Source organism: Xenopus laevis, chromosome 8S (assembly GCF_017654675.1).
Source record: "Xenopus laevis strain J_2021 chromosome 8S, Xenopus_laevis_v10.1, whole genome shotgun sequence".
NCBI classification, from domain to species: Eukaryota; Metazoa; Chordata; class Amphibia; order Anura; family Pipidae; genus Xenopus; species Xenopus laevis.
Genome location: NC_054386.1, coordinates 21,397,915 through 21,423,996, shown reverse-complemented (window position 1 = coordinate 21,423,996; position 26,082 = coordinate 21,397,915). Strand labels below are relative to the sequence as shown.

The following is a 26,082-nucleotide window of genomic DNA, read 5'->3' as shown; positions in this document are numbered from 1 at the left end:
GAAGGATCCTTATTAAAGTTTGTGGGGAAAAAATGATTATAGGTAACAGGCACTGAACCAAAAAGAGCTAAAAATGAATACGGCTAGAAATGCCATATTTTATATACTGAACTTATTGCACCAGCCTAAAGGATCAGTATCTCTACAATAACAATGACCCAGGCCTTTAAGGCTGTCACAGGAGTTTCCTATTTTGGATTTTGTTGGGAGTGTCTGTGACATGCACAAGCTCCGTGTTCTTTGAGCATTTTTTGAGAAGTTAAGCTTAGGGGTCATTGCAAATAAACAACCAGAAAATGAGGTTTATCAGTCATTTAAGCTGATGCTACAGTGACAGTTATTAAATTCTCATGCTAATTGCGCTGGTTTCTGAGCTGTTATGTACCAATAGTCCGAAGTATTTAAAAATAATTGAATTTTTGTGTGAGAAATTGTTAAAATCTTGAAAAAATCCGAATCGTACAAATGTTTCAGATTTGTTGCTGAAAACTGCAACTTTTTTGGATTTGTCACTAAAACCTGCAACTTTTTCGGACTTCGGAAAACCACTAAATTTTCTGATTACTGAACGAAACCCAGCGCAGATCAGGATATCAACGGGACATCTGCTACTGACTTATGCATTAACTCGGCAGGTCTGAGTTGGAGTACTTTTTTAATTCGGACTTTTAACACCATCAGGGTTTGATAAATCACAAAATATTCTAGTTTTTTCCTTTAAAACTCTGACCAGAAGAAAAATCGGAACCCCTTAGCGTATTTTTTCTTTTCATATTCAACTGTTCTGCATTCTTGCTTCTCTACATTTGAACACACAAAGCTTAAACTAAGCCTTTGAGCAACTCATCATTAGGGGGCAGAATTTCAAAATGTGTGTGAATTTCAAAATGTGCGATTTTTAACAGCATATTTATCAAATAATGAACTCCATCGATAAATACGATTCTAAAAAAAAAGTTTTTCTGAGTTATTCTGTGGGGAGTTCTAATCTCAAATTTTGATAATTCGGTCCCTAGGTGTCTCTCTGTGAACTGCTCTTTGGGACTAGGATGTGCTAAAAGAAGCAGATCTGCTCAGTGCCCCTGCTCCATTGATTTGAATCCAATCAGCCTGTGCGGTCACAGACAGGTTAAGGTCAGCCCAAATACTGACCTCTGCTTCAGCTCCATTGTGTGTGAGTGCACACAGGCTGATCAATTCAAATCAATGGAGCAGGGGCGCTGAGCAGATCTGCTTCTCTCAGCCTGCACAAATACACAGACTGACAATAGCCAGAGCCAACAGCCTGTGTGCCCATAGCCCTACTTTTAAAGCAATCACCTACCATGGACTCACTGATGAGCAAGAGCAAGAGAGCCTCTTCTGTGTTTTCTTGTGGGCAGAAAATGCTGTAAAATAGATTTAATGATCAACATTTGAGAAATATAGAAATAAACAGGTGAATGCAAAATGATACCACTTCCATTTTCATAATTTCTATAAAGGTGCTTGGTCTGGTACCAGTTAGGCTGCATTTATATTTAAGCAAAGCTGAAACATACAATTTCTCATAGCATGTACAGAGAGATACATTAAAGGATATGTAAGCCTAAAAATAAGCCTTAATTAAATTATATATATATTATCCAGAAAGCTCAGGATTACAGGTCGTCTCCCATAGACTCCATTTTAATCAAATAGTTCAAAATTGTAAAAAAAATATTTCCTTTTTCTCTGTAATCATAAAACAGTTCCTTGTACTGGACCCCAACTATGATACAATTCATCCTTATTGGAGGCAGAACAATCCTAATTGCTTTATTTAATGTTTAAATAAATTTTTAGTACAGAAATACCCTTATCCAAAAACCTCAGGTCCCGAGCATTCTGGATAACAGGTCCTATACCTTTATAAGAAACTTGCCAATGTACATTAATTATAAATCTTCAATAGTTTTAAAAATGTTTTTAAGTACAACTGCTTTTGTAAGCCATCTCTTTCTATTCTAGACCTGTAGTGATGAGCGCAATTTTTCCGCGAGTTTCACAACAAAAATGACGCCCATTGACTCCAATGGGCGAAAAAAATTGTTGTGCGACAAAAACATTTTGACACGGCGCATCGAGCATCAAAAAAAATATCCATAGACTTCAATGCATTTTGACAAATCTCTCAAATTTTTGCGGAAGCAAAACGGGTCAAATTTGCCCATCACTAGTGACCTGCTACAAAGTTTCAAGAGTTATATTCTGCAATGCACAAAGGGACAGAAAAACAAATACAATTTAATTTACAAACAAGTTAAAACCACTGAAATAGTATGGCAATGCCAAACGAGCTGATCTTTCCTCGATATGCCACTAACGGGCATGGTTATATTGGGGGTAATCTGAACATTCGGCCCTATCCTCGATTCGTACGATAGGATCTTTGCATCCATGGCCACCTTTAGTTCTTCTTGCAGACGCAATCAGGGCAGTGGAAGGTCAAGAAGCAAAAAACAGGATCTTAACCAGCTGGGCCCACAAGTGTCGGGTCCCACAGCGTTTTTTCCCAATCCAACCCTGTACAGCTGTGCCAATGGACCTCACTGGAAAGAGGAAAACTATATCCCCCAAACAATGTAGGTCTCTATAAAGATATATTGCATTAAACAGCTCATGTGTAAAACCCTGTTTCATGTAAATAAATCATTTTCATAACAATATACTTTTTTAATAGTATGTGCCATTGGGTAATCCTAAAAGAAAATTGCCATTTTTAAAGGGTTGCCCCCTGGGATGTCGTATTCACAGTGAACACAGACAAACCAAACATGTTAGGTCACATGAGCCAATTAACAGAGAGTTCTGTCTTTTGCTTCCCCCACTTCTTCCTGTTACAGTTAGAGCTGTAGTATTTCTGGTCAGGTGATCTCTAAGGCAGCACATAGACCATCACGAAATGGTGGTTTAAGGCAAGAGATGTAAAAGGGCAATATTTACTTAAATATATATACCAGTTTGGTAAGATTCTTTGATATGCCACTTAATTTGTTGCTTAAATATTTATTTTAGGGGTAAAGTTTTTCTTTAACTTGTCGGGGAAAAGAAAATTGACAAAATTATAGGTATTTGTCTTTAAATAAGTTACTAGTTTTGCTCTCTACTAATAAATGTGTCACACATTTCATAGGGCCAGGTGGCCTTTAAATGAAAATGTTTTCCAATGCAAAAATTCACAATACATAGCGACCTACTTTTCTCCCATGTAAACTTTAGGTCTCCTGCTGAGTGTATAACTTTTTGTGTTAAATTCATGTCGGAAAGGGTCATCCAAGGGGGACTGGTTGGGTGGTTCTTCTAGTGGGTTCCAGTAACTCCGTTCACACATGCCACGGAGCAATATCTCAGCTAGCTGCCTGGCGATTGTCTGAAACAAGAGAAAGAAACTAAACGTTATGGAAAGTGCAGTTCAATAATGTGAATTTCTCTTTTATCCTTCAGTCAGCAAGCAAAATCTGGTTATCTGTACTAGAGTCCTGCATCGGGGTCAGGTACCGCGGAATACCCGCAAGGTAGTTTAGGGCGGAAAGACCGACTGTCCGCAGGTACCCTGAGTACTCGGGCTGATTGCAGACTGCATTCTACCCCACCTATGTTAAAAGGAGAAGGAAACCCTTTTGGTGCAAAACCCCTACCCCAAGTAGGCCCCCCTACCTCCCTCCTCCCCCCCAGCTTACCTCCCCCCCGGGCAAATGGCCCAACTTGTTAGTCACCCCTCCATGCAGGTCCTCTCTTGCCGAGTTCACGGGTGCCATCTTGTCCGATCGCTCTTCTTCTTGTATTTGGCGGCGCATGCGCAGTAGGAGGCATTTGGCGGTTGGATCTACGGCGAATGCGCCGAAAGTCACGAAGTTTCCAAAAAAAAAGAAATCGGAAACTTTGTGAAATTCAGGCGCATGCGCGGTAGATCCAACCAGCAAATGCCTCCTACTGCGCATGCGTCGCCAAACGCCGATCAGTACAGGAAGAAGAGAGCTCGGACGAAGATGGCACCCATGAACTCGCCAAGAGAGAACCTGCATGGAGGGGTGACTAACAAGTTAGGGGCTTTTGCCCTTTTGCCCAGGGGGGGGGGGGTTTGTGCCAAAAGGGTTTCCTTCTCCTTTAAGCATCCTGCAGTTAAATGTAACTATTTCCCCCAAGCTGGCTGATCCACCTCCACAGTGATGTCACTTCCGTATGCCAGTGACATCACTTCTAGTTTTCACGGGTCAGGCCTAAAATTAGGGCACTGCAGGGTCTGCAAAACTGGACCCGCACAGGACTCTAATCTGTACTATTGACTTAAAGATACAATTTCTGTCTAAAAAGACAGAAAGATACAATTTCTGTCTAAAGACAGAAAGATACAATTTCTAAAGAACGGTGCTTATAGATTTATAAATAGATTTCACTGTTTTCCATCTACCGGTAATCTGGTTTAACAATTAAGGAAGAAGTAAGAAAGAAGGGAGGCAGCATTTGCACAAGTTAGCAGCTAAAATACATTTTCAGAATCAAAATAAGCTTCTTGAAAAGATACACAAACATGAAACCCACTACTGTACTAGCCACCTATCTAAACCCTGAAGCAGTTCGGCAGGTTTCCAGTATTTACGTGATCAGTCGCAATGCCAATAACCAATGTCATTAAAAATATGAAGCATCGCTGTCTGTCAGTGTTGTTGTGATATTAGTAAAGTTTGTGAAAAGCAATGCTTTAAATTACATAAAAAAATCCAATGCCTTTTTATTTTTGTAGATATGAAAATGCTTAAGTCACACCAATAACAATAACGTTTTGTTTAAAAGTTCTTACCATTCTCAGGTTCTGTGTAGTTCGGGTCTCCACAGCCCTTAACAGCTCTCGGAATCTGCCGACACCTCGTGTTAGGTTCCTGAATACACAAGAGAGCAGCATTTAGAACTTGGAAATTTGTATGGTAAATAGGTTTGGAATACTGAACTTACAAACTAGTTTATTAGTTCTAATATAAATTTTAGAGAATACAGAGCGGAATATTATTTTTATAGGAGACATTTTATATAAATAATTAAGTAATTAGACAGATACACTATTGTAACTTAAATTCATTCTTTTTTCACTTTGATATTGAACTTAATAAACACAATAAATGCACTAAAGACTCATACATAGACATATAAAAGCAAATTATGTACCTTAATATTAGCTAAATAAACTGGATCGTGCTTAAGGGCAATGCAACAATATCCAAATCAATGTTTAAAATTGAAGAGTCCTATAGATTAATTTTAATATTATCCTAAATTTCCACACATGCCTCTGCCATTATCCTGCACAACTTGTACTCACTAAGGGGCAGATTTATCAAGGGACGAATAGCCAATTTGAATTCAAATTAGAATTTCTGAGTTTAAAAATTCACACATTCACATTTTAAGCCCCCTAATCAAATGTGCATTTGAATGTGAGATTTATCACACCTCGACCACGGAAACAGTCCTAAATTGAATATTCGCCAGCTAAAATCTGCCGAGTTCACATGGCAGAGGTCCGTTGAGTCATTTGGAGAAGTTCATAGCCTTCCTGACATTTGAGGTTTTTTTTGGGAGAAAATTTTGATTCATGCGTCAGGTTTAAGGTGGCGAAGTGTCAAATTCGAAGTTTTTTAAAGAGACAGTACTTCGATTTTCAATGGTCGACTTTGTGAAGTATTTTCAATTCAAATCGAATTTTGGTCTATTCAATGGTCGAAGGACCCAAAAATTCGAAAATTAACTTCGACCCTTATTAAATGGGCCTTAAAACCTTTTCTTATTGCTGAAAAAAACAGTGGTGAGAAGAACCTTTTCAAAACAACTTGCTCGCTAGATGCTAGTTCACGGCCTATAAAGAATGCAAAATATCCAAACTTCCTCCGGAGTTAAAAAACGCAAAGGCATTAAAAAGCCCACCATTTTAAATCCTTTCCAAGCAATCATGTGCAGTATCTTCGAATAATTAGGTCAGAAAAAAACTCAACCCATACTTCCCAACATTTCAGAAAATCATTGAGCGCTGCCATTTTTTGACCACGCCCATTTTGTGGCCACACCCCGTAGTTACCATGTCCATGTTACAAAATTTGGCAGGTTATGAAAGTTTGCAAATATTTCTGTGTTTTTTTCAGTTATTTCAGTTTTTCTAATGAAGGTGAAATGCCCTTTAAGCTGTGAGTCTTAAGGTGTCCATAGACGTGTAGATCCGCTCGTTTGGTGATGTCGCCAAACGAGCGGATCTCTCCCCCCGATATGCCCACATTGAAGTGGGCGATATCGGGCTGATCCGATCTTGGTCTCTAGGGACCAACAATCAGAACAGGCCAAATGGGTGGTCGGATCGCGCGACCGCATCTTTTCATTTTCTAACCTGCCCGACTTTCGGCCGGATATCGATTGAGAAAGTCCATCGGGGGGTTCTACACACGGATCAACTGACCAAGTCGGCAGCTTTTATCAGCCCGTGTATGGGGGCCTTAACTTTCCCCAAGGGACCTGTTATCTTATATTGTTAAAATTACTTTTTTCAAAATTGTTACAAAATTATCTTATCTGTTGCTGTGGCTGTTCTGGGCACTCTGCCAAAAGCCAATTAAGTTAGAAACTTTGTTTCTTTTTCTGGCTGTTCAGTGCAGAGAAAAACAGGACTTTCCAGTACAAACGAGGGACTGCGGTTTCAGCTGTCAAAAGAGGGACTGGACTGTCCCTCTAAAACGGGACAGTTGGGAGGTATCAACCTACACTCGAATCTAACCTGCAACAACATTACCCTCACAACTTTGGTATTTTAAGGCCTATGCCCAAACAGAACCTAGCTAGCTTGACATAGAATTGGCCACCATAATATCACTGCACTTCCATCCAATCATTCACTTTGGAATATAAAAACTGCAAGCATATAAAAAGTATGGCATACCCACTGTTCTACTATGATCTGCACCAAGTGAACCCGCTAAGTATGCGCAAAATACAGAATGTAAACTTCAAATGAACATGGGTAAGGGTTTAGCAATGACAGATCCTGACTGACAGCTGTCCATACTGCTTTCCCCTCCCTACCTCTGCAAAGGGGAGGAATTTTAGGTCAATAATGCTTGTTTTTAATGAAATTGGATGCAGAGAAAGTGGAGCATAAATCCTGTCAGCAGTTCCAAACTGCGCAAAACAACCCCTGCACATTTGCCTCTATCTCAAATTAAAAATTCCAACAAAGAGATGAGAAGCATTGGACAGAGTTCAGCAATGCACTCACTGCTGACAGTGATCAACTCTTCCAACACTAAAGAAAACAGCAGTGCATTAACTACTGACTGATTCTCTATGCCATGCATTAAATAGACAGCCTCTAATAAATCCAAGCTTAAATTCTAGTGGGTCTCAATTGTGAAGTAATGTATAATCCACCACAGTGGCATATTACAGACTAATTCATGGTAACTAGAATTTTATAGTTTACAAAGCACTTTCAGTTAGAGTATTGTGCAGGTCCATTTTTTGAAACCTATAACCAACCCGTACCCACAATTTGACCTGCATTTTCCCGCTACCCGACCTGCAATAGGACAACTAACGCTCCGACCAGGGGGGCACTCAATCGTTAGTGACGTCACATTTGACCGGAAGTGGCGTCACTCCAGCGCGTCAAATCTTCACAACAAAAATAAAAAAACTAGAAGAACCACAAGGGAGGGTGGGAGGGATTAAGTCAAGGAATCGGGGACTTTTTGCCCTAAAGCCAACCACTTTGCAGGTATTCCACGGGTACCTGCGGGAACCTGACCTGATGCAGGACTCTACTTTCAGTGGTTGTTAGATTTGGTCAGTGCTGGCGCTCAAAAATTTACACAGAAATTATATTTGTGATAGCTTGTGTGTCTTAAGGGAGAAAGAAAGCTTCCCAAGCAGTTTATTGACAACATGCCATGAAGCAGAATGTGGGATCCTTGCAAGATCAAATGAGTTTACATTTACTATTTAGAAAAACATTTTAGTTTATGCAGACCGACAAAACATTTTTAAAATGGCAATACAAATGAGAGTAAATAGCAAATCATAAGTCATTCTTAAAGGAGTTGTTTTCAGTTAAATCACCAGAAATAACGACTTTTTCCGATTACTTTCTATTTTCTTTGTGTCACCATTTTTCTAATATTGAAGTGTAAAGTGTAATTTTTCACCTTCTAAAGCAGCTCGGTGAGAAGGGTCGCAGACTCTGTAAACTGTTATAAATTGATACATTTAGTTTATACATTTCTTATCTTTGTCCCTGCTGAGCAAAATCTCTGGGTTTCATTACGGGCAGCTGTTAGAATTGATACAATAGTTGCTAATACTCCAGAGATGCTGCCGAGAAATGTATCAACTAAATGTTGCAAAATCGTAACACTTTAGGGTAAGGCCAGACGAGGAGATTCGGGGAGATTTAGTCGCCTGGCGACTTATCGCCACGTCTTTTGCGCGACTATCTCCCCGAACTGCCTCAGCGTCTTTTCCCCATAGGCTACAGCGCAAAATCGCCTGCGCTAATGCACGCGCGGCGATGTGTTTTCAATAGTCGCCTCAGTGAAGCAACTTTGGGCGACTATTGAAAACGCATTGCCGCGTGTGCATTAGCGCAGGCGATTTTGCGCTGTAGCCTATGGGAAAAAGACGCTGAGGCAGTTTGGGGAGATAGTCGCGCAAAAGACGTGGCGATAAGTCGCCAGGCGACAAAATCTCCCCGAATCTTCTCGTCTGGCCTTACCCTTTGAGTCTGCACCTGAAGTACTGAGCTGCCAGACTGAAACACAAGAGACGGGAACATACAACTACTTAGATTTTGGAAAAACAGTATAAAATTAATAATGGAAAGTCATTGAAAAAAGTCTTTATTTCTGGGGAACAATCTGAAAACAACCGAACTGAAAAAAAAGTGTTTGGAAGGTGAACAACCGCTTTAATGTAAAAGAACAATTTCTAACATTCATGCAAAGAGAAAAGACAGTTTGAGCCACATTTATCAAAGTTTGAATTTCGAATTCCCCTGAGTTTTTAAAACTCGATTCAATTCGAATATACTCGAACTTCGACTGGGGGGTTATTTAATAAAAATAAAAAAAACGAATATCTAAAACTCAAACAAATTTTTCCAAGTCGAAAATTTGAATTAGACTTGATTTGAGTTTTTTTTCTCTAAAAAAAAAAAAAAAACACCAAATCCAGGATACGTTTCGGGAATCTGCCTTTTTCAGCAGGATTCATATTCGACCGAATCCTTCTGCCTGTCCGAACAGAATCTGGATCCTAATTTGCATATGCAAAGGGGAAAAATGTTTTCCCCTTTCCCACCCCTAATTAGCATGTGCAAATCAGGAATCAGATTCGGTTCGGTATTCGGCTGAATCTCTCACAAAGGATTCGGGGGTTTTGCCGATTCCAAAATAGTGGATTCGGTGCATCCCTACTACGAACATATCCAAATTGGTCCCTGGACGTCTCCCATTGACTTATAGATGAACTCGGCAGGTTTTGGTGGCGAACAGTCTAAATCGAGTTCTTAAAGGGCCAGAGCATGATAAATCTTTAAATCCAAATAAAAACTCGAATCGAGTTTGGATAATTCACAATTCGAATTTGAGAGTTTTGACCATGAAAAAAATGGTCAAATTCGACCCTTGGAAATAAATCTGTCCATTTATGTCCTGTTGGTTTCTGAATGAGGAAATACAAATAAAGATCTGCATGTTTGTGCAAAATGATGGGCACAAATCTGTCTGAGCTCCAGACCAAGTCAGCAACCTATTGGTCTATGTATGGGCCACAAGGATGGCAACACATAACTGAAACAACCTGCCTTTACTCCCATTTTAAATATCTAAACATTTTTTTTTATGTGGTTACCAAGAGGATTAACATCTGAATGGGGTTTTTCAAGGGACTGATGGCAGGGAAATATATGGGCCTGCAACTGCGCTTGCAATCATAAATATTACATTTTTTAGAAAAACAACAAATGAAAATAAACTGATCTGACACACAGACTAAAAAGTGACAAGTAAAATGCAACTCATTACTGACAAAGTTGTATTAATTAAATATCTGACCTTCTATTACGCCTTGAGAGTTTTTAAAAAAATCAAACCTCCTAGAACAGGTCTCATGGGACACATTGAACACAATAACAACTCTGTGCCTTGTGTTTCTCACGGTCAATGTTTTATTTTCCTCTGAAGCAACGGTAGCTATTAGTAACCGCAGGTAATTATAGGGCCTGGTAACTGAATCATAGCCACAAGAATTGATTGCAGCTACTGTGCATTACACCCTACCTGCCATCCAGAAACTACAATGAGAATGCAATTCTTCTGTTTTTGGCTTTTTTTTACTGTTGAATAACAATAATAAATACTTCATACTGACACTGGAGAATAAAACCATCAAGAAAATATTTCCCAATAATAATAATAATAACATACCCAGCCAAATAAAGGCCATTATTTTTGGTCATTGCCAAGCAAAAAGGCCATAGATGCAGCTGTTGAATAAAGATTACAATGCCAATGATCCTGTTTTACAAAACAGTAATGGTATTTACCACTCGGTAAATCTTTTTACAATCTGGTACAGTTTAAAAATGCAATACACCAATTCTGTGCCTACCTACAACTACGCCATGCTTTTTACCAACAATTCCAGCAACTGCAAACATCGTATGAACCACCGGGAAAAGAGGGAATCCTCTGGGCTGACAACCAACATAAACTAGTGACTAGATGCTATAGGAGCCTAATAGCAATGAAACCACCCCCTGTCCAAACCTCCTTTGAAAAATGGAAAGCAGCGATGATCAGTCTGAACTCCGTGGCCTGGGACGAAGCCACAACCAAAGCATACAATTACCTAATCTCATCCAGAGACAAATTAATACAGTTCTAAATCCTACACCAACTATACTATTCGTCTGAGAGACTGGCCAAATTTCAACAAGGAAACATGGCAAATTGCCCAAGATGCCAGGAGCCCAGTGCCTTGTTTCTCTTGCCCACACATACAACATTACTGGGGAATATAGTGGGTGAATTACATTCCAATCTAGAGTTCCCCCGAGTCGTTTCACCTAAGATTTGCCTCATGGGAGTTATTGACGACATTATTCCCCAAAACAATCAAAGCGTTATGTTCTGTACACTCCTATTCTATGCACGAAAACTGATAATTAGAAAGTGGCTAGTAAACACAGCACCAATGCTCAAGGAACGGAGGGTAACAATTGCAAGTCTACGGTCTCTTACGAACAGAGAATTTAAAAAAAAACCCTCCCCCACCCTGGGTAGACCCCCCTCACTCCTCCCCCAGCCTACCTTTTACTCACCCCTCCATGCAGATTCTGGCCTCGGGTTCACGGCAGCCATCTTCTTCTCCGGAAATCTTGACGGTAAATTTCCGGTCCCAAACCACTGTGCATGCGCATTTTTTGTGACTTTCAGCGCATGCGCAGTGGTTCGGACTGGAAATGTACTCCAACTGCGCATGCGCCGAAAACTTCCAAAAAATACCAAAGAAAGAAGATGGCTGCCGTGAACTCTGAGGACAGAATCTGAACAGCAGGGTGAGTAAAAAATTATAGGCATTTGCCCGGGGGGAGGAGGGTGGGGGTTCTACCCAGGGTAGGGATTGTTTTTATTACGGGTTGAATTTTCCTTTAAACTCACATATTGGACTAGAGGCTGTCCCCAGAGATACGAAAGGATTTGGCAAGTATGGGAAGATACCTACACCGCAAATCCCAATGCCTGCACTGAGCCAGCCAGATCTTGACTCCGATTTGCTGCCTAATGAGTTATGCATCTTGTGCCTTACCAATCTGTAATCTGTGATATGGAATGACATTGCTCACTCCTCTTGACTCTTTTTTGTTTTTCAAAGTCTGGCCCACCCACTGAGTGGTGCTGGGAGCATCTGTTTAGCGAGCCACAGTTCATATACACAGAATTATGGAACCCAACACACATTCTATTCTTGCTATTGAGGTTATCAACTATTATTTTCAGTCTTTTGTATAACATTTATGGGCAAACGACCCCTTCCTCAGGTACACAGTTGTGATGTGGTTAATAAACACTGCCTATGATAGACATTAGTGGTGACGGGGGACTCTTGGGGAAGAAGAATATGGGTGAGAATCTATTTCAATTTATATTTATCCCCAGAATTTATGGCAAGAAATACTGTGAAGTGATGGTAAGCCTGCCGAAGATAAAGAACAAGGATGACTTTGCATACCTTTTGCATTTTCATAGCTTTGAGAAACAACTGAAATCATGAGCATAATCTAAGAATGACACAGTCAATCCCTATTAGGTCTACTGTGTTTTAACTAGTTTCATTCATGCTTATTAGATACGCATAGATACAATTTACACTGAAATTTGACAATGCTTTTAAACTAAAATTTCAAAACTTGGAGCAGGTTGTGATTACAGTTACTTAAACAGTTAGGCATCAAGTACAGCCAAAGGTAGTTTTCAAAGTTCATTGTACAGATATGGGATTCATTATCCAGAAAGCTCCGAATTACGCAAAGTCCGTCTCCCATAGACTCCATTTTGTCCAAATATTTCAAATTTTTTAAAATGATTTCCTTTTTATCTGTAATAATAAAACAGTACCTTGTACGAAGATATAATTAATCCTTCAGCCTATTGGATTTATTTAATGTTAAAATTATTTTCTAATAGAAGTCGGGTATGAAGATCCAAATTATGGAAAGATCTGTTATCCTTAAAACCCCAAGTCCCGAGCATTCTGGATAAAGGTCCTATACCTATAATATGGTCCACAGGCATCAGCATATAATACTCTGCTAAACATCACACAAGAAAAATGATATATATTTTAATAGTATTTTAAATTCATATATAAAGCCCCTTTAATTTATTATAGGATAAAGAAAAATCTAAAGGCTCCAAGGTTTGAAGTTCTCCAAAATGAATACAGAACCAAAGTCCTCTATCCATTTTCATGTGCTGGAGTGACTATACCACTTAATCATTTACAAACCAAGGTTTGATTTGTATTTTCTAGAATTTATTTCTGCGCTACGAATTACTTTTAACATGATGTTCATGCAGAAATCTAATGACTATCTACAGGGTTGACAGAGGTTGTTAATTTAGTATACATACTGTTCATCTTCATGCAAATGCATACTGCAGAAGAATTTCATTAATATACAGATAAATGAGAAAATTGTGATAAAAACATATAAAAGCAAAAAAGAAAAAAGTAAGAAAGTAAATAAGAGACACTGGACATTCCAAAAGGTTGGTTAACTAGTCTTTTTCCTGCATTTACTGTTGCATGTTGTAGCTTTTTTTTCACTGGATAAATACTGAAATAGCTAAGAAATAGAAGACAAAACAATATGCGTGTCATTACCCTATGTGACACTGACCCAATTCCTCTTATTAATGGCAATGTGTCCCTATCATTTTAACTCACACTTCTACATTGAGCAAATATTCTATTTACAAAAAATATAGAAAAGCTTTGCATAATTTTAGATGACTTTAAAGAGAAATTAACCCCGATATGTAATAAAAGGCACTATATTTCTCAAATGGAATATGCCACAGCAACCACTAACAGTGGCTCCCGATGGGTCCTCTGATCCCTCTGAGGCAAAGCACAGACTATTGCAGCAAATGTGATTGTCTGTATGTAGACAGTGGTGAGAGGGAATACAATGTGAACAAGCTGTGAGTTATAACAAAATGCGCCATAAGCCGGTAATTACTGCTCGTTGCAGAGAGAGCAGTGGAGCTCACAGGCACCATCTTCCGGCGCTTCGGTAATCTTCAGGTCTTCTTCTGGCGCTTTGGTAATTTTCTCCACTTTCGGCGCATGCACAGTTGAAACGAACCAGGAAAATGCTCCAACTTGCCATGCGCAGATACGGCGCTAACTTCCTGAAGATTACCGAAGCGCCAAAGATGGCCCCCATGAGCTCCGCTGCACTGACTCTGCAACAAGGGGTAATTACCGGCTTAGGGGCATTTATATGTGTTAAGACCTGTGCGGGGGGACTATGGAGGGTAGGGGTTTTTATTGGCAAGAGTGTTTAGTTCTCCGAACCCTTCTACCCGGCCGAACCGAATCCGAATCCTAATTTGCATATGCAAATTAGGAGCGGGGAGGGAAATTGCGTGACTTTTTGTCAGAGAACAAGGAAGTAAAAAATGTTTTCCCCTTCCCGCCCCTAATTTGCATATGCAAATTAGGGTTCGGATTCGGTTCGGTATTCGGCCGAATCTTTCACGAACGATTCGGGGGTTCGGCCGTATCCAAAAAAGTGGATTCGGTGCATGCCTACTCAGTATACACATTGCATGTATACATTGCATTGGGCTATAGTGACTAATTTGTGATATTCATGACTCAATAAAAACAAGTTAGACCTGTGCAACAATCACTGATATTACATGAAATGTCCTTGACTATTCAATAACATTAAAAATGATAGTGTCACTTTGGTAAAAAAAAAAGAACAACTGACCCATTCATATACTCTGGCTTGTGGAAAAATATGGCTTCAATAGTGAACAATGACTACAGATGGTAATTTAGCTGTAACTTACCCATTCTTGAAGTAGAGAACATGCGCTCGCTGGAGGCCAGTCTCCAAGAAGAAACTCAGTTCTTGGTCTGGGGCTGCAGGTCCCGGCTTGGGACTCCGGTTCTGGAGATTGACTGTTTGTACCTGATAAATGAAATCAAAAGAAAAAAAATTTTGTTGGTATTGGGTCAGGCACTGGATAGCTGAACTGTGACGTTGGCTGGCTACATATTTATTTTATGAACTCAATGCAGTTCAAAGTTATTAGAGTAGGTGTTTAAACACCAGGAAAAGTGGAGCATGTAGCTAAATGGTGAAGACAGGATGGCTTGCTGGAAACAAAAGCTGCAATACATAGTATCACAGTACAGCCATCATCCATTCAGTTGAGGCAGCAGTTCTCTCCTTTATAATAACTTGTTAGAGGTGCAGCTACTTGGAGAGATTCAATGTTTTGCATACTGCAGCCTGCCATGTTATAATATAAAAGGTGTAAATCTGAAATATTGTCGATCCAGGCCAGTTGAAAAAATAGGAATATCTGCAACAAACTGCTCTCCACAGACAAAGATGATTTTTCAGGACACAGACATTTTAAGGCTTATGTCGAGTTAGATTCTTTGTAGGAACAAATTGTATAAATTTAATTGCAATTGAAACACTACTTTTCTGTTGTTTCCTGCACTGTTCGTTGTCTCTTCTGGAACAATGAAGCATAAGTGATACTTCTTCACAAGTCTGTTAACGAGTTGGCTTCTTTTAAAATTATCAGGCTTTTTTTTTTTTTATAAAATGTTCAGAATGTAGTCCCACCATGGTACAAAATAGAAAGAGGCAGAGGCAGCCATTGCTTATTTACAAATAAATAATGACATATATTTATTGGTTTTAATCTATAATAAAAATTTGATTTGAATACCAATTTCTTTCATTGGACAAACATTTAGGGGGTTATTTATCAAGTTTTTTTTTTTTTTTTTTGTAACGGCGTCCGTTTTCACACTGCAAACACCAAAAAAAAACAAAAACGTGACTTCTTCGATTAATTATGGCCCAAATCTGTTCTAAGTCTGGATCCGAAAATACTCCATCTAAAACCTGCCCAATTCATGTAAAAATCAATGGCAGATGTCCCCTTAAACATTTGAAGATGTTTTAACCCTCATGAAATTCGGGTTTTTCATGCAACAATCCGAAAAAGTCGCGTTTTTTTCCCGATCTAATTTTTCCGAGTTTTTTTACTGATAAATAAGGGCAAATAGTGGACTTTAGTTTGGTCGTGCAGAAACGATTCCTATTTTCCCCAGCCTCTCCCAAGATTTATGCTTGGTGTTTGGAAAAGAGGCACCTCTCCAATATGCACATATAGAAGAAATGAGCAAACACACGATGGCAAGTGTAGCGGGACGCACCCCTGCGTGTTTAATTCACGTCAATGATGTAACGTTACGGGGGCTGACCCCCTACGTCAGACGAAGGGGTCCGCCCCCGAAACGTTACATCATTGATGTGAATTAAACATGCAGGGGTTCGCCCCGCTACACTTGCCATCGTGTGTTTGGTAATTCTTTCTAGTTTGGTCGGACATTTTTTATTTAAAAAAAATCTGAAAAATTTGGATTTTGATAAATAACCCCCTTATTGTTGAGTTTACATTACCTTTAAATACCTAGACATATGTCAGTAGCTTTGAAAGGGGAAGGATTAAAAAACAAAACAAAAAAAACAATGGGGTCAGATTCTTTGATACATACCCTCTCCATCTCTTGAAGGTACAGCAGTGCAATATCTCCAGATTTCTCATAGCAAGTGATAATTTCCTGGTCACGATCCAAATGGAGACTATTAGTGGAAGAAGAGCTTGGCAGTTTCTCCAAACAAAGACCTAAAACAAACACACACAAAAGTCAAAATTTAACCATGCCCATTTTAGGCTGACACTTTAGAGTCAGCCACACTAAACTGGCTTTCCTAAATCTGCTTTACTGGATACTACAAGTATAAAATCAAGTGTGGTACCTTATTTTCCAAAGCTATCTTGCAAACTTTTATACACAGTAGAAAATGAGCGGGTTGTAGTGTGCATTAGCCCAAGGTCACTAATAAAACAAGTTTGCCCCCTGAAATATGAAATATGATAGTTGTGTAATACACAACACAGCTGTGTGATTACAACAATTTAACACAGCAGGTTCTAACACCTCTTGCGCCAGACTTGCCTTCGCCACCTCAGACCAGAAGTGAAATAGAGTAGCTAGGACTTCCTCTAAATTTAGTTGAAAAAGTCCCAAAAAAACGCTGTTGACTTTTCTTTTTTCAGGGTGATAGGCGTAAATTTTTTTTGGGGTAACCTGCTTCCCCCTACATTTCCTAACATATGGCACATAAACTCATGTGTAGGGCAATATAACAACTCTATCTAGCTTCCCTGGGCTTGTGCAGTGCAATGTATTTGCTGCAACATATACGTCCATTGTACTTTAACTTCCCGCTGTATGCTAATTAGGCAACGCTAGCGCAACTTTGCTTTGCTTGGCGCAGTAACGTTAGCGTAACTTCACCTGCCGAAGTGTTGCGCTGTGAGTGAAGTAAGAGAGTTTGTAAATTGAGGTGGTCTAAATTGGGGTGAATATGAATAGTGATTCCAAAGTACTTAAAGCAGGGAAACCACTCGAGGGGCATATTGGGTGAAAGAGGTGGTGGGCTGGGGTTGGTCATCCATGGAGTAAAGTAAATACATGCCCCAGTTAATCTGTAGTGCAGGAAAGTGTCCAAATTAAATCTTGTTCTGTTTAAAGAAATATGCCAAAACAACTCTTTAGCATGTCACAGAACTTCACAAATAATCATAAATCAAAATTTTTCTTTGTTTGAGCTTTAACTGTTGCCTCTTTCCATTTGGAAGAGGTATCATTTTATCAAGAAACAGGAAGTGTTGTAATTGTAAACTGGAAGTGACATCATTAGAAGTAGGCGTGATCAGAAAAAAAGGAGTAAAACTCACTATTGAGAAGACCCGTGACCCGAACCGCATCTATACTTGCTCGCAAAACGTCTACCTGCAACCCGCAGGGTACCACAGGTTTTTGCGGGTAACCCTTGGGTACCCGACCCACTGCAGGATTGTACCATTCAGTATGATGCGTTTACAGCTGTCACTGTAATTACATTTCTGCTATACCAGGGCACATGTTAACTGCAATATTCAAAGCCATCCCAAATACTATGCTAACATTCAGTACATGTTTAGAGGATTGTAGTGGACAATTTGTATGTTATACAAAAATGGATACTTCAAGGCACATTGGTACTGCTACAGCAATAGCCACAACAGAAGTACCAGTTACTGTAGAAAACATTAGGCCTTTGGGGACCAAGTTGCATTGGGAGGTGTATATATCACTATTTCTTCTGTCCTCCCGGAACAGAACTCATGGAAGACCCTTGTGTGGGTGATGTACAGCATGTAGGTTTTTGTATTTTATATTTTTATCCTTTTTTTATTTTGTAACTGTTTGCTACTCTGTCTGTTATTTTGTAATATTATCTGATCTTTTTGTATAGTTTACGCACGGTCCACTTTGGATTATTACATATAAAATTTAATACGTTTGTCTTTGCAAACAAACCTTTTTACCCGAAGGGAATTGTGTATGTTAAATGTATCTTAACCCCTTTTGCTAGTTACATGGAAAGGTGTGTCTGTTTAATCCTTTCCGTGCTTGTGGGGCAATTTGGCGTTGTCTGCCGATTGACTTGACCTGTCTGCTGGACTGTGCATTACCCAGTGATTTTCTACAACTTGTTCTGCATAAGTGCGACACTGCACTTTATAAATGCAAGTCTGGCTTGTCCAAAACCAGGTGGGACGAAAGTACTCATTAAAAACTAAAATGTGACTACTACACAAGCAACACTTTATAAATGAAGTTATTACACTGTTCCCAACAGCATGTGAAATACAATTTTTATTTCCTCCATTCTCAGGTTACAGGGAAAGACCTTCCCACTGACCTGTCTGTCCTTTTCATGCATCACATTGTTTTTTCCACAGCAGTTAATTGGAGTATTGTTTTCTGCACCTATCCCCCACCCCTCTCTCTTTCATTTGATACTTTCTCTGTACCTGTCATGCACAGCCTTTCTAGAAATAGAACTCATTAAAAGCCAACCACTCAGCTCATCAAGTACAACATTAAATTTGAAAGCGGGTCAGAGGTGGTTGTGACAAACTCACCTTATGGCATCCGCATCATTTAAATATAACCAATGACATTAAGTCTGCTAATGTATAGGCCAGAAGCTGAAGAAAAGGCATGGACCAAAAGCTTGCTACGAATATATATATATATAGGTCATCCCTAATACTCCCTTATTACTTAGGCTGAAAGGAAAAAAACTTTCTAGAAAAACAGGGATGTGTACAAGTTGCCCTTGAACCATAAGCCTGCAGAATGCTATAATTTGAATATTTAGAATGTTTACTGTTAACCGATATACTTTTGCAATTTTCTCAATTACAAGTTGTGGAACGCTGGGAAATGAACCCCGTGATTTAGAACCCTCAAAACACATAATTTCTCTTATACAGAAGTTGGACAATTCAGATGCTATATAGTGAGACATGCAAGCTATGATCTTACTGTTTTTCAGTGTATAACCAACTGCTGTTTTTCTTTTCATGGAATTCATCCTATGTTGTACTTTGCAGATAAGGACAATGTGGCCATATGATTCAATGAGAAATTCTGCTTTAACCTTCATTGAACTCAATATAGGTATTGGAGATTTCTATATGTTAATTTGCTAATCAATGGTTAAAGGGAAATTCTTTCTTCCAAACCAAAATTTGATAAAGAGGCCCACATAACACAGAAACTCCTAATATATCCATCGTTACCTGTTTCTTCAAGTATGAATACATGCCATTTTCTATGCTGAAATCCAGCTGTTTAAAGGAACAGTAACACCAAAAAATGTAAGTGTTTTAAAGTAATGAAAATATCATGTACTGTTGCCCTGCACTGGTAAAACTGATCTGTTTGCTTCAGAAACACTACTACAGTTCATATAAACAAGCTGTTGTGGAGCAATGGCGGAAATTGAAAAACGGCTAAATGGCACAGGTTAACTAACACAATTAGACAGACAGAGCTTATCTGCTATCTGCAGTGTAACCTGAGCCTTTTCTCCTTTGAATGGCTGCCCCCATTGTTACACAGCAGCTTATTTATATAAACAATAGTAGTGTTTCTGAAGCAAACACAGCAGTTTTACCAGTGCACAGCAACACTGCATTATATTTTCATTACTTTAAAACACTTATTTTTTGACGTTACTGTTCCTTTAACAGTCAGGGATGTGAACAAGTTGCCCCTTCAGTTGGTCACATACACCCCAATGATACTGTAATTGCATTGAGCACCTATGCCCTATATTATAATACATGTGACTCTGGAAATTCTACCCCCAAAAAAGTGGATTATAGGTATTTGTAAAAGTAATTTTAAAGCAATACATGGTTGTTCCTTTCTCTACATTTAGTTCAGACACTTGAATCAGTGTAGCACAGCCCGGCTCTATTCTAGCAAAGCCTGCAGCTCTCATGATGCTTTTGTTCATGTTTCTTCAAAGGTACAGTATTTGGCTTTTGCTGAATTGTTTCAAGATGCAAGACTAGCCATAAAAAGACTAAAACTGGCAGACAAATACTGCTGTCAATAGCAACTAACATTAAAATATTTTGATTACAGTACATAGGTAAAATATATTTTCTTTCATTATGCGAATAAATAAAAAAGTGGGTGATACTTAAGGAGATGTTCAAAAGTAAAAGATTGTCCATTATAATGCTTTAAAAAATGCCTGCCTTTAGGTGGCCTTACACATAGGAGCAGATTTATCAAGGGTCGAAAGTGAAAATTCAAATTTCACATTGCTATTTTAGCATATGGGGGACATCCTGGGATCAATTTGTTGTTTGCTGCCTTCCTGAAAATCAAGGCTTTTTCTGAGAAAAAACCGTAATCGAATTCGATTCGAGTTTGCGAGTCGATCCTATTCATCCAAGTACAAAAAAATTAGATATTTTTTTTAAACAAATTGCAGTTTAAAATAAATCCCATGAACTCGAAATTCGACCCTTGATAAATCTGCCCCATAGAGGCTAGTGGTTATGCCTCTGGAGCAGGGGCAGCAACTCTGTCTTTCACTTCAGACTAAAGCTGGCCATAGATGCAAAGATCCAATCGTTCGAATCCTCGATCAGACTTCCCCATCTCACGGCCTGCCACTAACCATTTCGATCACATACAGTAGTAAAAGAACAGATCAGCCGATGTTCTGCCCCTGACAGCAATCATACGAAAGTTATGTCCGACCAAAGCTGGGGACAGTCTCCCACTGAAAATCGTATGATCGGCAATACATGCAGAGATATTATCGACAGCTGACAGAAATCTTTTAACCTGTCCGATCGACCAAATGACTGATATCGACCTGACGAAAAATTTCGGGACTCTCTACACACGGTCCGTAAATCATACGAATCCTCAATTCGTGCGAACGGATCTTTCCGTCTATGGCCAGCTTAACAGAGATCGTCAGATGGACTAATCATCAGCCAACCTGATTACTGTTTAAAGGAATGACAACACAGGAATGCATATTAGCGCTTAATTGGTAATGCTTTATTTTAAGATGTAAAGTTGTGCAAATTCCTACCACTCTGATAAGACTTTGTAACATGTGAACATCCTCTTTAAATGTACCATGAAAATATATTGCTATTTAAACTGGTCTTATTAATAAGCATTTGGTCTCAACACCAACAGTCCTACCTTTAGTTGAGAAGGCTTCAGCAATCATCCTCAGCTTATAAGCAGGAGAGGCCACAAGCTGTAGGTCATCCAGGCCTACTCTGGCATAAACGCTTAAGGCTTCCCTGTAGTCACCTTCAACATAATTCAGCTTTGCCATTAGCAGGTTGACTTCTTGCATTAAATCTTGCTACAAGCAGAAAAAATAATTAATTAGTACCTGTGGTATATAGAAAGGTTAAGCGTGTCAAAACACTCTACTCCACTGCAGTACACATGGGGTATTCTCAGCCACTGAAGAACAGAACAATAACAGAAAACAATGGCAGATTGAATATTTAGAATTTTACTGTTAACTGATATACTTTTGCAATTTTCTCAATTACAAGTTGTGGAACCCTGGGAAATGAACCCAGTGATTTAGAACCCTCAAAACACATCTCTTACACAGAAGTTGGACAATTCAGATGCTATATAGTGAGACATGCAAGCTATGATCTTACTGTTTTTCAGGCGTATAACCAACTGCTGTTTTTCTTTTCATAGAATTCATCCTATGTTGTACTTTGCAGATAAGGACAATATGGCCATATGATTCAAGGAGAAATTCTGTTTTTTATTGAACTCAATATAGGTATTGGAGATTTATATATGTTAATTTGCTAATCAATGGTTAAAGGGGAACTCTGGCTTCCAAATCAAAATTTGATAAAGAGGCCCACATAACACAGAAATCCCTAATATATCCATCACAGTCACCTGTTTCTTCAAAAAGAATGAATAAATGCCATTTCCTATGCTGAAATCCAGCTGTTTAACAGTTCTTCTCTTTCTGCATCATTTGAAATCCTGGCAGGGAAGGAGGGACTAAAACCCTGATGTTACAAACTTCTTCACAGCTTACAGACAGCATGCAGGAACTACATAACCCACAATGCATTGCACTGTGATGTTCCTTTCCTTATTGAATTCACGTGTGCAGGGAATTGTGGGGTTTGGATGATGTAGGCTAAGGACAGCTGGCTGTTTATACAAAGTAACAGTAGTCAGCCAGCTCAGCAAAGTAGTCAGTCAGATCAGATGGAGAGCAGGGGGCTAGGCTCAGGGAACTGTCAGAATTCATTAAAAATCATGAAAAGTCTGCATATTTTTTAATTGATGTATATTGCAAAGTTTCTTGAAATTATGTTTACTTTTCAAAAGGCTTAAGTTATGTTGTAGTGGAGTTCCCCTTTAAGCAAACGAATGCAAAGAAACTTGACTGGGAAACTTGTAGGAAAAGCCTTGTCATGCCCTGTTGGTACAATCTTTTTAACACTTGCCTCTTGCACAATATGGTAATAATATAATTACTATATAGTGTAACTAAGTGTAATATTTCAATTGCTTGTGTTTTTTGACTGTTACTCATGCTTTTGCTAGCTATCTAGAAATTTTAGAATAGGTGCACTTTTTATATACCGTGGCCCATGTGCCAAAATACATGGCTCCTAACTAAAGCTAACTACAACTATTCAGATCCTGCTGGACACCTTAGTAACCTTGGTGGCTCAGCCTGACAAGACGCTTAACTAAACTAGAAAATCAGTTACATAGTATTACATATCAGTAGTAGTAGTACTGAGAGAGTTATCATGACTTAGGCCATTACAGTACCCCATAATACCAGTCACAGTACAGAATTAAAGTCCAGTCCAAATTAGTAGAATTCCATGCATAGTTTGGCTTAATCCTCATCGCTACCCTCACATAACCAAAATAATTATTTAACACAGAATTGGAAGATATTAGACAAGATTTAGACAAGATTTTTAATGCAGCTCTAGGCAGTTCTTGCTGTTAGTGAGAAGCTGAACACATTGCATCTATCTAGATTATTTATGGTATTAACCAACTGGCTTCATACCAAATCAAGACTCATTAAACTAATTGTTTTCTTCATTGCTGAGTGGGCAATGATATGTGCAGTTTTCTCCATTTACCCCTGGTTCTTACTTGTAATAAGAAAGTGTTAATACAGCACACTAGAAATTAATTTAAGAAAAAGAGTAAAATACCATATTAAGCACATAATGTGACATTACATTTAATATTTTTTCTCTGCAAAAATAAGTTTACCCAACACTACAATAGAGACCTGTCCATAATATGCATTATTAGATCAGAGGGTTATCATGCTTATGAATTATGTTCCGCCCCCCCCCGTTCCTCAGAAGGAAGAGCAAAAATGGAAAAGAATTCTTATAGAATTCTATTAGATCTTGTGAAGAAACACGATTCTCAAGTATGCCTGAAACAAACATAACATAAAACAAAAAGGGAAATATGTTTGCACATGTATGTTGGATGGACAATCTGATGGACATCTTTGCATCATGGATAAGTTGATTCCATGAACAAACATTAACATTTAATTTGGCTTAAATAGAATACAATATTGGTACCTTAAGATTGCCTCTGTCCAGTGCAGCTGTGAGGTGCTTGCGGACATCTGTGAGCTTAGGCCGTGGTCCTCGAGGACTTCTTCCTTGTCTGATGGGGTTATCCTTAAGATTCTGTTCAAGTTTGGCCTCTCCCAGAAGAAGTTCAGCCATGTCATCTGAATAGAAAATAAATAATTAAGAAGGAGGAGGAGGGAGGGATACCTGGGGGTTATTCCGCCACAGGTTAATTTCTCCTTCAAAGCGATCCTGTCATCAGAAAACATGTTTTGTTTTTTTTTCAAAAAGCACGAGTTAATAGTGCTACTGCGGCAGACTTCTGCACTGAAATCCATTTCTCAAAAGAGCAAAAGAGCAAACAGGTTTTTTTATATTCAATTTTGAAATCTGACATGGGGCTAGACATTTTGTCAATTTCCCAGCTGCCCCTGGTCATGTGACTTGTGCCTGCACTTTAGGAGAGAAATGCTTTCTGGCAGGCTGCTGTGTTTCCTTCTCAATGTAACTCAATGTTACTCAATGTAAAGGAGTCTCAGTGGGACATGGGTTTTTAATATTGAGTGTTGTTCTTAGATCTACCAGGCAGCTGTTATCTTGTGTTAGGGAGCTGTTATCTGGTTACCTTCCCATTGTTCTTTTGTTAGGCTGCTGGGGGGAGGAGGGAGGGGGGCGATATCACTCCAACTTGCAGTACAGCAGTAAAGAGTGATTGAAGTTTATCAGAGCACAAGTCACATGACATGGGGCAGCTGGGAAATTGACAATATGTCTAGCCCCATGTCAGATTTCAAAATTGAATATTAAAAAATCTGTTTGCTCTTTTGAGAAATGGATTTCAGTGCAGAATTCTGCTGGAGCAGCACCATTAACTGATTTATTTTGAAAAAAAATATATTTTCCCATGACAGTATCCCTTTAAGCATTCTCGCATTTTCCGATGACTTTCCTCAATTTGAGAAAATTTTGGGACAAAAATCTGCTGGCTACCAAAATGTCTTGAGGCTGACCTGTTTTACCAATATTTATTAAAGTTGTATATGTATTAGGCCTTATGGGGCCCCTATATTTCCTGGACCCAACTCTGTAGTTAGGCCCCTGGTGATGGGTGAATCTGTCCAATTTTGCTTCATGGAAAAATTTGCGAACCAGTGAAAATAAGGTGAATATTCACATATATTCATTTATTTATCACTGCACATATTGGGCTAATTTTGGGCTACTGTTGAATGCCTCTTGGCTAGTTTTAGGCTGGTTTTGCAGCTGACTTGGGCTGGTTTTGAAAATTACACCTGGCAACCCGGCCTAAGCATAAATTGCCACCATGACTGCAAAGGCTTCTGTATAAATCTTGCATTGAAACTAAACTATATGAGAGACCTGTGAGAGCAGGGCCTTCTCCGGGTGAATTTACCTAATACACCTGCACAACACAGGGATATCTGATACAAGCCCTGAGGTACAATTAGAACTATGTTAGGGCTATAAAGAATTTCGTCTACTGCCACCTCACATCGGTCGGCTGCTTAGGAAAGGCCGAGGGCGAGTAGGCCGCAGTTGAATCACGGGCCTTTCCTAGAATTCCCCGTACCGTTAGAGATGAGCTTGGCGGAGAGCTGCTTCACTAGCTCGTGGATACGGTCCCATTGGCATTCAGATCGGCAGCGTTCAATCTCCGTCTCTAGGCGGGAACCGGCCTTCTTGGTAGCCATGGCGAGTCAGACTGCGGAGTAAACTGGAGACGGTGGGCGGGGAGGCCCCAGCTGAGGCCCGGGTAAGTAGTAGAAGCTACCGGCCGACAAAGAGTCTCTGACAGGAGAGTTGAGAGGAGAGCGGCGCCAGGCTGTGGAATAGGGAACTACACAAGCAAATTGCTCAGTCACAGCACATCAGCCTTTCTGTCCCACAACCCTCCACTTTCAGGAAAACTTTACAAGTAAATAAAACCAACACTACACAACGTTCCACTAGTACATTACACATTTATAGTCATTTGTAAATAAAACTGCTACTTGAAGCAACTCTGCCCACTTCTATTCTCTAACCTGGTGGCTCTGACTTCTGAAAAGATGTAACACAAGGCAGCCTTCCACTACATTGTTTCAAGAGACAGAACCAAAGGTGCAGCAAGGGACAGACAGGCCTAGAATAATGTTCTATTTCTTATGTGAAAATATATTCTCTAACCATGTTGTGCTTTAAAAGAGAA

The 26,082-nt window shown here is 39.3% G+C and overlaps 1 protein-coding gene across 3 annotated transcripts in view; it reads right to left on the bottom strand.

Annotated features, from left to right (window-relative positions):
- ttc7b.S (tetratricopeptide repeat domain 7B S homeolog) overlaps positions 1–25,751 on the bottom strand; it is a 72,431-nt gene extending 46,680 nt beyond the window's left edge. Inside the window, exons 1-8 of one of the 3 annotated variants that reach the window (XM_041575345.1) lie at positions 25,465–25,751; positions 23,880–24,034; positions 21,457–21,625; positions 16,372–16,502; positions 14,640–14,761; positions 4,823–4,901; positions 3,219–3,391; positions 1,325–1,388 (exon numbers count right to left, since the gene is read on the bottom strand). In XM_041575345.1, coding sequence (XP_041431279.1) covers positions 1,325–1,388; positions 3,219–3,391; positions 4,823–4,901; positions 14,640–14,761; positions 16,372–16,502; positions 21,457–21,625; positions 23,880–24,034; positions 25,465–25,585 — 1,014 coding nt within the window. In that variant the 5' untranslated portion in view covers positions 25,586–25,751. The remainder of the gene's footprint in view (positions 1–1,324; positions 1,389–3,218; positions 3,392–4,822; positions 4,902–14,639; positions 14,762–16,371; positions 16,503–21,456; positions 21,626–23,879; positions 24,035–25,464) is intronic. The other 2 variants (XM_041575346.1, XM_018232429.2) reach the window with 2 other exon arrangements.
- Between the last annotated feature and the right edge of the window lie 331 nt (positions 25,752–26,082).